The sequence below is a fragment of the Podarcis pityusensis genome (genome assembly GCF_964106645.2).
Source record: "Podarcis pityusensis genome assembly, chromosome: 1".
Lineage (NCBI taxonomy): Eukaryota > Metazoa > Chordata > Lepidosauria > Squamata > Lacertidae > Podarcis > Podarcis pityusensis.
Window position 1 is genome coordinate 24,464,378 of NC_138028.1, and position 13,173 is coordinate 24,477,550.

Sequence of the window (13,173 nt, forward strand, 5' to 3'; positions counted from 1 at the left end):
AGGAGAGGTGAATGACTTGTATATGCTTACCTTTAGCTGAAAGTATTTTATTGTAATGGACTGCCATGTGATCCCTGATCAGGTACTGGTTGCTTAGTCTGCGGGAGGAGTCATCAATGCAGAAGGCTACAAAAGTAAAGCACATTTGACTTTATTGTGGAAAGTGCCTGTAGTCTTCACCAGCAATTGCAGAAATATAAGTTCAAAGCAGGAACACACAGATGGAAGCAGGTCATTGAGAAAAACTCTTTCTAAAACTTATTGACTCCTCCTTGACTCGAAAGTCAAGGAGGAGGAGGTAACAGTGGCCATGGTGAGGTAGTCACAAGACTTTGGCCATTCAATAACCATGGCCCAATGGGAAAACTTGTGGAAGAATAATTGGAAATTCACAAAGTGTTAAACAATTAGAGAGAACTTTCTGAAAATGCAACACCAATGGTACTTAACACCCTTGAAACTTTCGAAAATGTAAAAAAATGTGTCAAGTAATTGCTAGAGATGCGGAGGTAATTCAGGAACTTTTTACCACATGTGGTGGTTATGCAGGAAAATACAGGTATTCTGGGAGAGTATTCATTCAGAATTGCAAAAAATGCTAAAGATCTCTTTTAATAAAAAACCAGAGGCCTATCTCCTGGGAGTTACAGGTCTGGATATTCTGCAAAAAATGAAGGGTATCTTTTTATATGCCATGGCAGCAGAAAGAGTTCTTATTGTGGCAAAATGGAAGAGTTTCGAAATTCCCTCTATACCTGAATGGATCCAAAAGCTGACAAAATATGCCGAATTAGATGGTCTATCAGAAAAACTAAAGAACAAATCAAAACAGGAATTTGTCTCAAAATGGGAGGTCTTCAAAGAATATTTGAAATATAAATATAGTAGTTTAAACTCTGTTGCAGCATTCAAGGAACTTCAGTAATAGTTGCAAGTTAGCCATAAGAGGTAAGATATAGTTAAATGATGATAAAAGTCTGTATTGGCAATAAGTAATATGAGATTGAAGTAAGGAATAGCTGGGAGGTCGGGTCTATAGTGTTAAGACCAACTTATGTTTTATTGTTTGTTAAGAAAATTTTGCATTTATTGTTATTCCTGTGTGTAATTCTGTATCTGTGTTTTCTCCTTTTTTTTTTTTTTTGCTGTATCAATAATAACTTTTTTTTTTTAAAAAGAGAGAAACTCATGAAGAGCAGGTTGAATTGGAAACTGCAACAAAATGCTGCAGTATGGAGTGCTCCTGTTCCATTTCACTTTGTTCCAAAAAAATCATCAAGGAGGAAGCTAGATGGATCTCCGGGAACAGAGAGCCTAGGCATGACAATGGAAAAAGACCACGCCAAACAAACTTCAGATTGCAATGGGCCTCCCCAGATGTTCTAAGTCAGGGATATGGAACCTGTGGCACTCCAGATGTTATTAGACTTCATCAGCCCTAATTAGTGTGGCCATCAGCCAGGGATGATGGCAGCTACAGTTGAACAGCACGTGGGACTCACTGATTCCTCAGTGGTGTTTAAAAGAATGGGGAGACTCATGCAGCAGGAGGTGGCCCCTGTGGTATTCTGGCCCTAAGCAGGGAATTCTTCCCAAGATTAATGCAATATTCCATCTAGCATGATCACATCACATACTGTAGTATTAGAGGCGGATGTGAGAGAGATTGGATATCTGGCAGGGACAAGAAGCCCCTTGCTAAAGCAATATTTTAAATATCTCATTCAGCTAATATTCCTCCTTTAATAAACAGAGTATTTAAATAAATCGAAGCTCTTTTTAGGGCCCTGAACATAACGAGCCTTAATTAGCCAAACTCTTCAACACATGTATTCCTTACTATGTGCTTAAACAGAGTGACACTCCTCTCAGAGCTCTTAATATTTTTATATATATTTTTTGCACATGTCAGCCAGAGCTGCACTTATTTGGACCTCAGATTCCAAGTGGTAAGTAAGTGCACATTTACTGACAATCCATTATTCCTCATTGTTTGTGGAACCAGCAACAGGCACACTCAAATGCCACCAAACCTGATGGCTTCCATCTGTGCAGTTTCCACCCGTTTTCAGACCACTTACAACATTTGGTTTCTTTTTATTTGCTGACTAGTAAGGTCCCATGTCTTGCCGTGGCAAATCGCAGGAGGACACTTTGTACTCAGATGGCTAACACATGGACATACTGAAAAGCTAAGGGTAAAATCAACACTTACATCAGAATACCTGTCTTCAGTTATGAAGCCATGAACAAGCAAATCACTCACCACAGAGCCATTTCAGTGATGCTTCTGAGATGTAAGGTTTACCGTTTAACAGCCAAAGCAGCAAAACATATCCCTGCATGTGAAACTAGGATGAGACCCTCAAAAACAGCTACTCCAGAATAGCCCCATTATGAAGTCAACATGACTACTTTGGAGCAAGTAGTTTAAGGACTGAAGCCTGAAGGCCCTGGCAGCAGACTTCAAGCCTATCAGGACTGAAAGGACTGATCAACTATCTGGTGAGGCAAATAACAAATTATATATAAAACAAGTATGTAGATTCTAACCGGGTTTTAAACAGCACAAGCTCTTAAGAAAAATGGCTCCATATTTGAGGTAGTGTTGTACCTAAATTGTATCCATTACTTGAAATAAATAAGGGGTTGCTAACCCACAACCTGTTGAATAAATACATCCTCTAAGAGGATTTTGTGTCCCCCAAGATACCCTTAAAAGGCCTTTTAAAAGTTTGTTTTTACTGCTCCGATAAGTCCCCCGCTGCACTGCCATGGTACCAAAAGATTTTTGTGGCCTGCCAAGCCCCCCCATCAGCATTATTTAAATTTATAATTCTTTTTATTTTCACCCCCCTGATTGTTTCCATAGGTACCCCACTGTGATGTCAAAAGTTTTTGGTGATGCCCAAGAATCCTAAAATGTTTCCTTATTTTGGCCATGCCAGTTCTGACAAGGACTGACCAAGGATCAATGTGGCCCTTGCCCTAAACCCGCCCCCCCCCCACCAAAAATCAACCACCTCTGAAATAAATATATTTGTGTTTTTCCCAAGATATCTAAGCCAAGCTTCAGCAACAGTCTTCTACACTGAGATGTATTATTTATTGAATTGGTTAAAACCAAGACAATGCAAAGACTAAAAACTTTGGGTCAGCTGATATTCTTGCATTGAGTATCAGTATTCAGTTTCTGTTTAACAGTTCTGATCAACCAAAAAAGACTTCCCCTTTCTCTTCTCCCCACCCCCCGAAGCCTCCCCCACTCCAAATATGTGCACTGTGCAATGACAGATTTTACTCATTAGTATAGTCTCAACCAAACTAAGTTCTCACCACAATACTTTAATGTAAAATATTTTAGGAGTCCACACAACAAGAATTTGATGCAAAGCTATACAGTGGTGCCTCGCAAGACGAAATTAATTCGTTCTGTGAGTTTCTTCGTCTTGCGGATTTTTCGTCTTGCAAAGCACGGATGCACCCTGGTACTGTATTATGAACATTATTACAGTACTCCTTTTATAATGGGATAGCGGGCAAAGCACAAAGCGGGTCGCTCCCCAGCAGGAGGAGTTTCCCCAGCCTGGAGGATCTGTTGCCGGGAAGAGGCAAAGACACCCCCTCCCACCTCCCCATGAAAACATCCCCCCTTCCTCTGTCGCCAAGCCTTGCCGCGTCTTCGCTCCGCCAAACCGCGTCCCACATCAAAGCCCCAGCCCGCTCCTCTCCCTCTCTCTCCACGAGGTGCCAAAGGAAGTTCGAGCCCAGGAACCGAGGGCGGACGCACGAAGCACCCGGCGCGGACTCTCCCTTGCTCCCCCCGTTACCTTGCGCCACGCCGCCGGGCTCCCCACAGTCTCGGCAGCTGCTCCCGGCTTCTTCCCACCCCCGCAAAGGCGCCTTCGCGGCGGCCCAAGCGCAGTGGATGCCTCCTCCTCCTCCTCGGTCCCCCTCCTCCTGCCTTCGCGCAGTTAGGGCAAAATGGAGCAGCCACGTGGGGGGGGGGAGAGAGAGAGAGAGGCAGAGACGGCGCAGAGACCCAGCCAGATCCGCTGGATCCCAGTCCACCTGCCGCCTCTGTGCCCTCTCCAGAAGAGGATCCCTCTGCGTCGTTCTGCTAGATCCCGCTTCTGTTGCGCCCAAGTCTGTTATTTGTTCTTTGGCTCCTTCTGCAGTCTTTCTTTCGTGCGCTTTTACGCACACGCTCTGTCTCCGGAGTCTCTCTCTCTCTCGTATCGGGTTACTCTGCTCGGAACTCAGAACTAATTGTCGTGCTCGCGATCGCGCTTGGAAGAGATTTGCTCCCGCTCTTTTCTTGCCTTGCGTTCATTCGCGGAGCGAGACGCTCTCCTTCCCCAAGGCTGAAACTGGAAAAGGTAGGTCGCTCCCTCGCTCGCTCCCTGCCAGCCCAGTTCCCGCTTCAAACTTGGTACAGTATTAACGGTTTTAAGAAAAAGGAAACAAACTCGCAAGACGTTTCGTCTTGGGAAGCAAGCCCATAGGGAAATTCGTTTTGTGAAGCAACTCAAAAAACGAAAAACTCTTTCGTCTAGCGAGTTTTTCGTCTTACGAGGCATTCGTCTTGCGAGGTACCACTGTACTTAAAAAATGTTGCTGTTTACCCCATTATGCAAATTACTTACCATTACTTTTAGTACTTAAATGTCCCCTGAATGGGCTTGCTGGTCCATACCGGGGAATAGCTTGGTATTCAATCACTGATATAAAAAAGAAACAATGCAATTAGGGTGGAAGTATAGCTTTCAGCACAGAGAATTTAAAAAAACTCATAAAAAGTCAGTATGTTCATTATGGTGACCTATTGTGAAAAACATGAGTTTGTAGGAAAGTCATCAAAATACACGAGGTGAACTTACTTTAATATTACATCAACTGAAGAGAAAAAAAATCTCAATAGCAGTAAATCACTGATTAAATCAACTGTGCAACCATACATTAAAGTAATGCATAAGCCTATATATCAATGTACTTAGGCTGATTTAACTCTGCCTATGATTGGACTGAAAATGAAGTCATATATTTTTTCCTTTCATCTTGAAATGAATATACAGTGCCTATTCATTTTACCATAATTATAGTAACTATACTTTTGAGTTTCAAGCTATCTAAGATGATAGTTTTGGAGCTGAAACATCACGGTGGCAACGGACAATTCACTGGAAGATGTCCATTTTCTGAGCAACAAAACTTTGCACCCTGAGTTCTGGTAAAATACAAAATCCCAGTAACAGTAGTTCTGTCGTGAACTACTGGATCTTCCATGGCACTTTCTATATTTTGCAGAGGCAGGAGGGGACATAAAAAACATGGATTCCTGAATCCTGACATCCGAATCCTGAACAGACAATTGCTTGGTTTAATATGAACAATCCTAGGGCTCACTGGCTTCCTCCTATCATCGCAAACTCCGATTCTCTCCCAGATTTGATTTCGCATGACATACAAACTGGGTAAACCTTGGTTTGTAGCAGTTATAGAAGTTATAATAAACTATGGTTTGCAGGAAAATCGAAAGTGATAAGAGAGGATGCAAGGGAAGGCAAGTGCATCAATCCAAACTATATTTGGAATTAGCAGCCAGAAGAAGAGAGGTGTGCAGGTGCCAGAGAAAGAACTGTGAGTGGGCAAGTGTCTTATTTGCTATCCTTTGGACCATATGGGAAACTCATCCAATAAATCTGCTATAGCCTGGAATTGGGTGTGTGCAAATGCAGCTGATTGAGTGCTAAACAGGAACCAGCTGTGGGCAGGCAGCCTCACAAAGCTCTATCAACCTTTTGGGTGGGGAAAAAGTTTTTTGGGGGGAGTTAAATTGCCAAATATTAGAAGTCTGCATTGGGTCCCTCTGGCAACAGATGGTTTGAGAAGGTATGAGCACTGCCTTGTCTGATCATCGAACTCATCACACGAGGGTTCTTAGAGAGATGTTATGTGGTCTCCATTGACATCCTTTACAAATAAAAATAGTGCGCTGCATAGGCCCCCAACAACATATGCTTCTATGTGGCAAGTTCTATGTTATCCCAAATGTCCCTTTGTTGAATCTATTTTATTATGTTGTCTGCGAAAGTGTACAGAACCTTCTGTTTATTTTATTTTAACTGCAATAATGTCTGACCAAACTGCGGGAGGCAGTGGAAGACAGGAGTGCCTGGCGTGCTGTGGTCCATGGGGTCACGAAGAGTCGGACACGACTAAACGACTAAACAACAACAACAATGTCTACACCCAGTCCTTGTTCTTTCTTTGTTTTTGTCTGTTTGTATGTGGTTGGTTTTTTGTTTGTTTTTTTACAAAACCTTAATAAACACATCTAAAAAATATAGCTCTGCCAAACTTGGTGTCTACCCATAACAGAAAGCCTAGAGAGCAACAAGGCATCAGCAGGTTCCTGGAACACCCATTGTTGTGAGTTTTCGAGAGTGTGTTGCGAGTTTCTTTGGCTGAGAGTTGGCATGAAAGATTATTATTATTATTATTATTATTTATTGAATTTATATACCGCCCTATACCCAGAGGTTTCGGATGGAGTCCTGGGTGAGATTCCATTCTAGAATCATATCTGTGTAGTTTATTTCTGTAGCAAAGACATATTTTTTGCTTTTTTTGAAATATTTCCTGCTCCAAATCATTAACATAATTAGTAGGACCACATGTATCCCATCAAAATGGATTATGGATTCTAAGGCAAAAAGAGAAAGGGTTGCCTTGTACTATATTTTTAGTACTCAGCTGCAGTAAACAAGTACAAAATATGTGCATGTCATGTCAGATATGAACTATGAAATTACCTCTCCCTTCCCTTTTACACCCTGCTTTTCCACATTAAAAATTAAACATATAATTATCTTTGCAACCTGGGCACTTAGTGTGCTTGTGGTTGCTATTCTGGATTTCTTCAATCCCACTCCTCTTAAAGCTACAGAAACTGAAATACGTAACTGATCATAAAATAAACTGGGGTCAAATTCTGGGGTCAGTAAAGCAAATGTCTTTTGTCGAGACTGAAAGTGTTTCCATATTATTTGGCATTTCTAAAACCTGCAAGTAGGGGCTCTGCTGATCTCCACAAGTACAAATGGAAAAGAAGGGAGAAGGAGAGGGAATTAGTAGAATTACAAGTTTCAATTGGTAGTACGAATCACAAGTTTCAAGTTTGTTGTGCTAAAAGGATGCAGCATTTAACCTGTGGAGTACTGCTTTCTCCACATACAAGTTCATGGTAAACTATGTACAGTGGTACCTCAGGTTACATACGCTTCAGGTTACATACGCTTCAGGTTACAGACTCCGCTAACCCAGAAATAGAGCTTTAGGTTAAGAACTTTGCTTCAAGATGAGAACAGAAATCGTGCTCCAGCAGCACGGCAGAGGGAGGCCCCATTAGCTAAAGTGGTGCTTCAGGTTAAGAACAGTTTCAGGTTAAGTACGGACCTCCGGAACGAATTAAGTACTTAACCTGAGGTACCACTGTATAGGGTGATATTCTGGTGCATTCTAAGATTTAACCCACCAAACATTTAAAAAAATAAATAAATCATGTGCAATGGCTAGCTTCCACGTACTTCTTGCATACCATCAAACTCCATTCACCAACTGTACTACATTCAAAACAATTATATTACTATATTCAAAATGAACCCTTGCATACGTATAATTAACGAGCGGAACTGTTAAAGCTAGAATACTGTACTGTGAAAGAGTCTGCTTAATTGTGGTAGGTATCAGTTTCTGCCACATGTGCTGTGGATTTTTTTTTATCATAATCCATTAAATAGATAAAGACTACTAATACATTTTATCATGGAGGATTACACGTTCTCCCGTTCCTCTGAAGCAGCAAACTGACATAAAATATGAAGCGAGCCATTTGCAGTACAGTTCTAAAAACTATTTCAGCTATCATTGTCATTTTCTTATCATTGAATTCTAACAGATTGCTGAAATATGTGAGCTTTCAAAAAATATTCACAAATGTTATTTCTTGCTTTAGTAAGAAGAATGGTTTAAAAACAAAAAAACAAAACCCAGAGTGTGAGCTGGGCCTCCTTTTCTGTCACTCTGCCACAAACTGGTTCCAGACCAACGCTGCCGAAAACAAGAGAGCTCATCACTGAACCTTGGGGAGGGGTTGCAAATAGGGATTGGAAGTGGCAGGTGGTCATGCTGCTTTTGTACAGGAGCCAAGCTCAGCTCCATCTATTGGTTAGATATAATGAATGTCCTACTGCGGCTACCACAAACAGCACTGGGCCCTGCTCTAGTTGGGTGGGAGGCCCTTTGCTGGGAATATGCTAAGGGCTCCTGGAGTCTGGAACTGGCACTGCCTACCTGCTACCCCACCCCACTCCAGGTTTTGGGGAGTCCCTAGAATTCTGCATTGGTTAATCATGTTTGGAGAAGAGCAACCACCATCATTTCATTATTTTGTCTTAGTTGGACTTGCTGAACATTTTAATCTATATCGATTATATGGAGTCATACAGTCGTCGTTCCCCCTCCCCCCAAGTTGGCTAAGAAAAAACTCCACTGCTGAATCTCCATGCTAAGCTGGTGGGGTGGGGTACATCCATTTAACACCTAGAAAAGTCCAGTAGACAGCAACACAGTCTCTGTTAGAATTAAGTCTCTTAACTTTTAACTACTTGGGAAGTTAGAATTGTAGAGCAGGCAGATACAGCAAAGTTCATCTAGTAGTCTATTGCTCTGGAGACGGTTTTATTAGCTTCAATTAAACGAATTTGCTAAAGGTCACAGAGTGCATGCTTGTTCTTCAGCGCAGAGCAGTCTCCACTGAACGCAAGGTGGAATTAACGATGCAACTGGGCAGTCGGACACTCAGAGGGCTAAACTGGTGCAGGCTTTGGTAGCACATAGTCTATGAGGATCTGGATGAAAGTCAACACAGAGGTTACTTCTCAACAGAGGCTGCTTCTCTATACTGCCACTCTTAGGTACCTTGCAAGACAATTTTGGCAACATTTTCTAAAATGGAAATATATGACCCCGAGTCCTTGCGGCACTAGATTATGGTGGTTCAGAAGGCTTTAAAGGTGGTCTGAGCAGAGGTGGCAGGAATTGAGCTGACAGTACAGGCAAGGAGCCAAAGCCATTAATGCAGTCCATAAGATGAAAGAAGACCGCTGGGCTTAACAAGCTGTAGAATAGAGTAGGAAGCAAACCAGGGAGGCAGATGAGAAAAGGAAGTGGTTAAAGGAACAGCCAAAAAAGTTCTTTTGGACCAGCCTAGTGCCCTCTCCAAACTATATCAGATTCCTCACACTGATAATGGTTCCTGTGTACATGAATGGAGAACAGAAAGGTATGTGCAAGTCTGTGCAGAAACTAGTCTGTTATGCAAAAATAAAAATTACATCGCTCCATCCACTTTTGCCTCTGGCCCTGATCAGTATTGGCACATGGCCCCCACTGGTTGCCCATAAGGGAATGCAGCCTTTGGATGAAAAAAGATTCCACCCCCTGGTGTTGAGATACTGACCTAGATGAACCAACGGTTTGACTCAGTCTAATCCAGCTTCCTGTGTTCTTTAGATGCCTCATAAATACGTCTTTATTTATGTTGGCAACAGGATTTAATTTTATTGGTTTGGTTTGCTCCGCTCTGCATGGCTATGACCTGGTAATTTGTAATAGTATGTTTGTTTTTAACAGTAGTTTTATTGTTGTTTTATTATTGCACTTTTTTTTTTGAGCAATATGTTATTGAAAAAATGGCCAGTACATTTAAAAACTAATCTAAATATTTCAGTTTTTTTCTTTTACAATTGGACAACACACATAGCTCCTATTCAAACAACATAAATATCTCAGTAATCAGCCTGTAAGTAAATTACGTCTTATTTGCCACAAGTAAAATCACGTTTCTGTGTTACAGATGTTATTTTATTACTGCTTCAACCTTTGGCAAGCAAAGGCATTGGGAGATAAACAGCTCAGTGCAAACCACCAGCTTTGAATAATAAAGCTGTTTTAGAGCAGTTGCATTAATGTCTAGTTATAAATAACACTGGTCTGTCAATAATGCAAAAAAAGTTAGTGCTTCTTTCAGTGGTGAACTGTTTTGATTGCTGCATAAGTTAAACTGATCCCAGGGAAAAATTAACTACACTTCAGCAACTTTGTTCCTAAGGTTGGAATCCTTAGATATATTCCAACTGAGTTGACATCATGCACCGTCTGTCTTAACCCAATGGATTTTAAGCTTTGTACCAGTAAGCCTTGAAAGCTGAAAAAGGGATTCCTCAATGAGAAGATGGAGAACATTCATGGAGTAAGGGTTTATGAGTGTCAGTCTTCCAACTAAAATCAATTATGACTGCATATATACTTCGGTTGAATTAATACCCTACAGCGTGGGGATATTTCTCTAAAATCATTTCAAAACCATCTTTCAATATAAATACCCCAGGCATGTAACAACAGAACCCGTGTAAAACATTAAAAAGCCATGCTGTGGATCAGACCACAGGCCTTTCTAGTCCAGCATTCTTCCTGGTTGACACAATTCCTATGGGAAGCCAGCAAGCAGGACCAGAGAGCAACAGAGCAATATAAAAAGGAGAAAAAGTTGGAAATAAAATAGCCACCAGGCAGGGCCGGATTTAGGTTTGATGAGGCCCTAAGCTACTGAAGGTAATGGGGCCCTTTATATGTCCAGCTGTCCTTTGTCAACAACAAATTGTCACTATTTTTTGTGTTGAATATATGCTATATGGTAATTTATGGACCAGTCCATCCAGAATGTAGGCACCCTATACAGTGGTACCTCTGGTTATGTACTTAATTCGTTCCGGAGGTCCGTTCTTAAACTGAAACTGTTCTTAACCTGAAGCACCACTTTAGCTAATGGGGCCTCCCGCTGCTGCCACACCGCAGGAGCACAATTTCTGTTCTCATCCTGAAGCAAAGTTCTTAACCTGAGGTACTATTTCTGGGTTAGCAGAGTCTGTAACCTGAAGCGTATGTAACCTGAAGCATATGTAACCCGAGGTACCACTGTATATAGAAATGAGCAAACCAGTGATATTTTACAGAACAGGTTAGCAGGCGCGGCCCATTACTTACATCATAGGAGCCTACACAACACAAAACACTGATGCTGTATATAGGTTTTATTTTATTTGTTTTTTATCTTATATTTTGCAAGTGTACATCCAGTTAATTTTTTCCTTTAAATTTTTTTTGGGTCCCCAAGAGAGTGGGGCCCTAAGCTATAGCTTGTTTAGCTTATACGTAAATCCGGCACTGCCACCAGGCCCTCCTCCAAAAAAACCCCCCACCAGCATAACCATGAGCTGTTGGTTCTTTAAAAATAACGAGGATCCATTACTTCTCTTAAAGTCTAGGTGACACTTGGGGAAACCTTTGCTCCTGTTTTCAAACTCTCACAATCATTTACTGCACATGCTGAGAAACTGCACAAGAAAACAAAAGGGCATAAGGCCAGGCTTATCGGCTGGACAGAAGCTTAGGCATGAATAAACGAACCAGCACACCACAAATCCTGCACATGTCTAAAGGTAAAGGTAAAGGGACCCCTGACCATTAGGTCCAGTCGTGACCAACTCTTGGGTTGCGGCACTCATCTCACTTTATTGGCCGAGGGAGCCAGCGTACAGCTTCCGGGTCATGTGGCCAGCGTGACTAAGCCGCTTCTGGCGAACCAGAGCAGCGCACGGAAACACGGAAACGCATTTACCTTCCCGCCAGGGCGGTACCTATTTATCTACTTGCACTTTGACATGCTTTCATACTGCTATGTTGGGAGGAGCAGGAACCAAGTAACGGGAGCTCACCCCATCACGGGGATTCGAACCGTCAACCTTCGGATCGGCAAGTCCTAGGCTCTGTGGTTTAACCCACAGCGCCACAGAAGCAAACCCTACCCAGCTCAGTAGGCCTTTCTCACAGGCCAATTTATTATATGGGGCTGCCGTCTAAAAAAAGCACTTTGTACTGGAGGGGGCGGCAATTTCTGTTTCATCCAGCTTGCCCAGAATGGCAGGTCTCCACAGAACCACCTGTGTGCAAGGGAGGCTGGGAATCAAGACAACACAGTGGAGGAGGAGGAGGGGTGCATGCTGGGAAACTCCCACGCTCCTCATCCTTTTCCCCCAGCGCGTTCTGGAGCCCTTTCTCAGCCGCGGGGTCGGAGCGGGGCGTTCTGGAACCCTCGCGGAACTCCAAATGAGAAACCTCGCGACTGGGGCGGCGCGCGCTGCGGGGGGTTCCCTGCGCGCATTTGGCGATGTCGTCATAGTCAAGGCTGGAGAGGAGAGGAGAGGGGGCGCGCGCGCGAGGGGAAGGGCTTGTTTATTGTCTGTCTGCTCTTGCGCACGGAACTGCCCGCAGTCTCTGGCGAGAGGGATTTCTTTGGCTATACGGGGGGAGGCAGGTGAAGGGCGAGCGGTGCAGGATTAGCGACCGCTTCTGCCGGCTGCGGAAGGTGCGAATGTGTCCTGGCAGGCGCCAGAAGAAAGGGGCAGGGAATGGGAAGCGCAGAGCGCCTCCAGCTCGTGCAGGTCTCGCGGCCCTCCCATCCGCAGGACATGCCGGCGGACCTCCTCCTCCCCGCTCTCCGGCTCGTCCCCTCCAGTCCGCCGTCTCTACCTGGGCTGCTCCTCCTCCTGCCGCCGCCGCCGCCGCCGCCCTCCAAGCTCACTCCCATTCTCTTGGCCCGGCCCGCCAGGCTCCTCCTAGCCCAAAGGGCCACCGGCGGCCCGAGCCCGGCGGCTTCCGTCCGTCCGTCCCTCCCTCCCTCTGCCCTTCCTTCCTCGCCTCTCCCGGCCGGCAAGGGGCGGGCCTGGCAGCCCGACGGGTTGCTATGGACACCGCCGCTCGCTTGGCGGCCGCCGCCGCTGGGCGCGTTACGTCCTGGGACCGGGGGAAGGGCAAGGTGAAGGAGGAGGAGGCCCGGAGCCGCGGTTCTCTGCGCCGCCGAGTAGGGCTTGCTCCCTTGTAAAAAAAGGAGCGCGGGGCTTCAGAGGCAGAGGCCGAACAGCAGGTCTCCTCAGAAGCAAGTCCCGCTGTGCCCAAAGGTGTTGCTTGAACGCGGAGGGGACCCCTTGCCAAGTATAGGAGCGCGGGTGTCTTGCGCTGCGCAGCGTGGACTGCAGGAAGGGCGGCTGT

The 13,173-nt window shown here is 44.2% G+C and overlaps 1 protein-coding gene and 1 long non-coding RNA gene across 8 annotated transcripts in view; one reads left to right on the forward strand and one right to left on the reverse strand.

Moving 5' to 3' along the window:
• SPATA7 (spermatogenesis associated 7) overlaps nt 1-12,856 on the reverse strand; it is a 53,755-nt gene extending 40,899 nt beyond the window's left edge. For 2 of the 7 annotated variants that reach the window (XM_080974302.1, XM_080974300.1), the window contains exons 1-2: nt 2,267-2,418; nt 31-126 (exon numbers count right to left, since the gene is read on the reverse strand). In XM_080974302.1, the coding sequence (XP_080830428.1) occupies nt 31-126; nt 2,267-2,345 (175 nt within the window). In that variant the 5' untranslated portion in view covers nt 2,346-2,418. Of the gene's footprint in view, nt 1-30; nt 127-2,215; nt 2,419-4,646; nt 4,722-12,654 lie in introns of those variants that run through there. The other 5 variants (XM_080974306.1, XM_080974304.1, XM_080974299.1 and 2 more) reach the window with 4 other exon arrangements.
• LOC308459276 lies at nt 2,379-5,718 on the forward strand. Its single transcript, XR_013977956.1, has 2 exons — nt 2,379-2,505; nt 5,528-5,718. It is a non-coding gene; the product is annotated as an uncharacterized lncRNA (long non-coding RNA).
• Nucleotides 12,857-13,173: the final 317 nt, after the last annotated feature.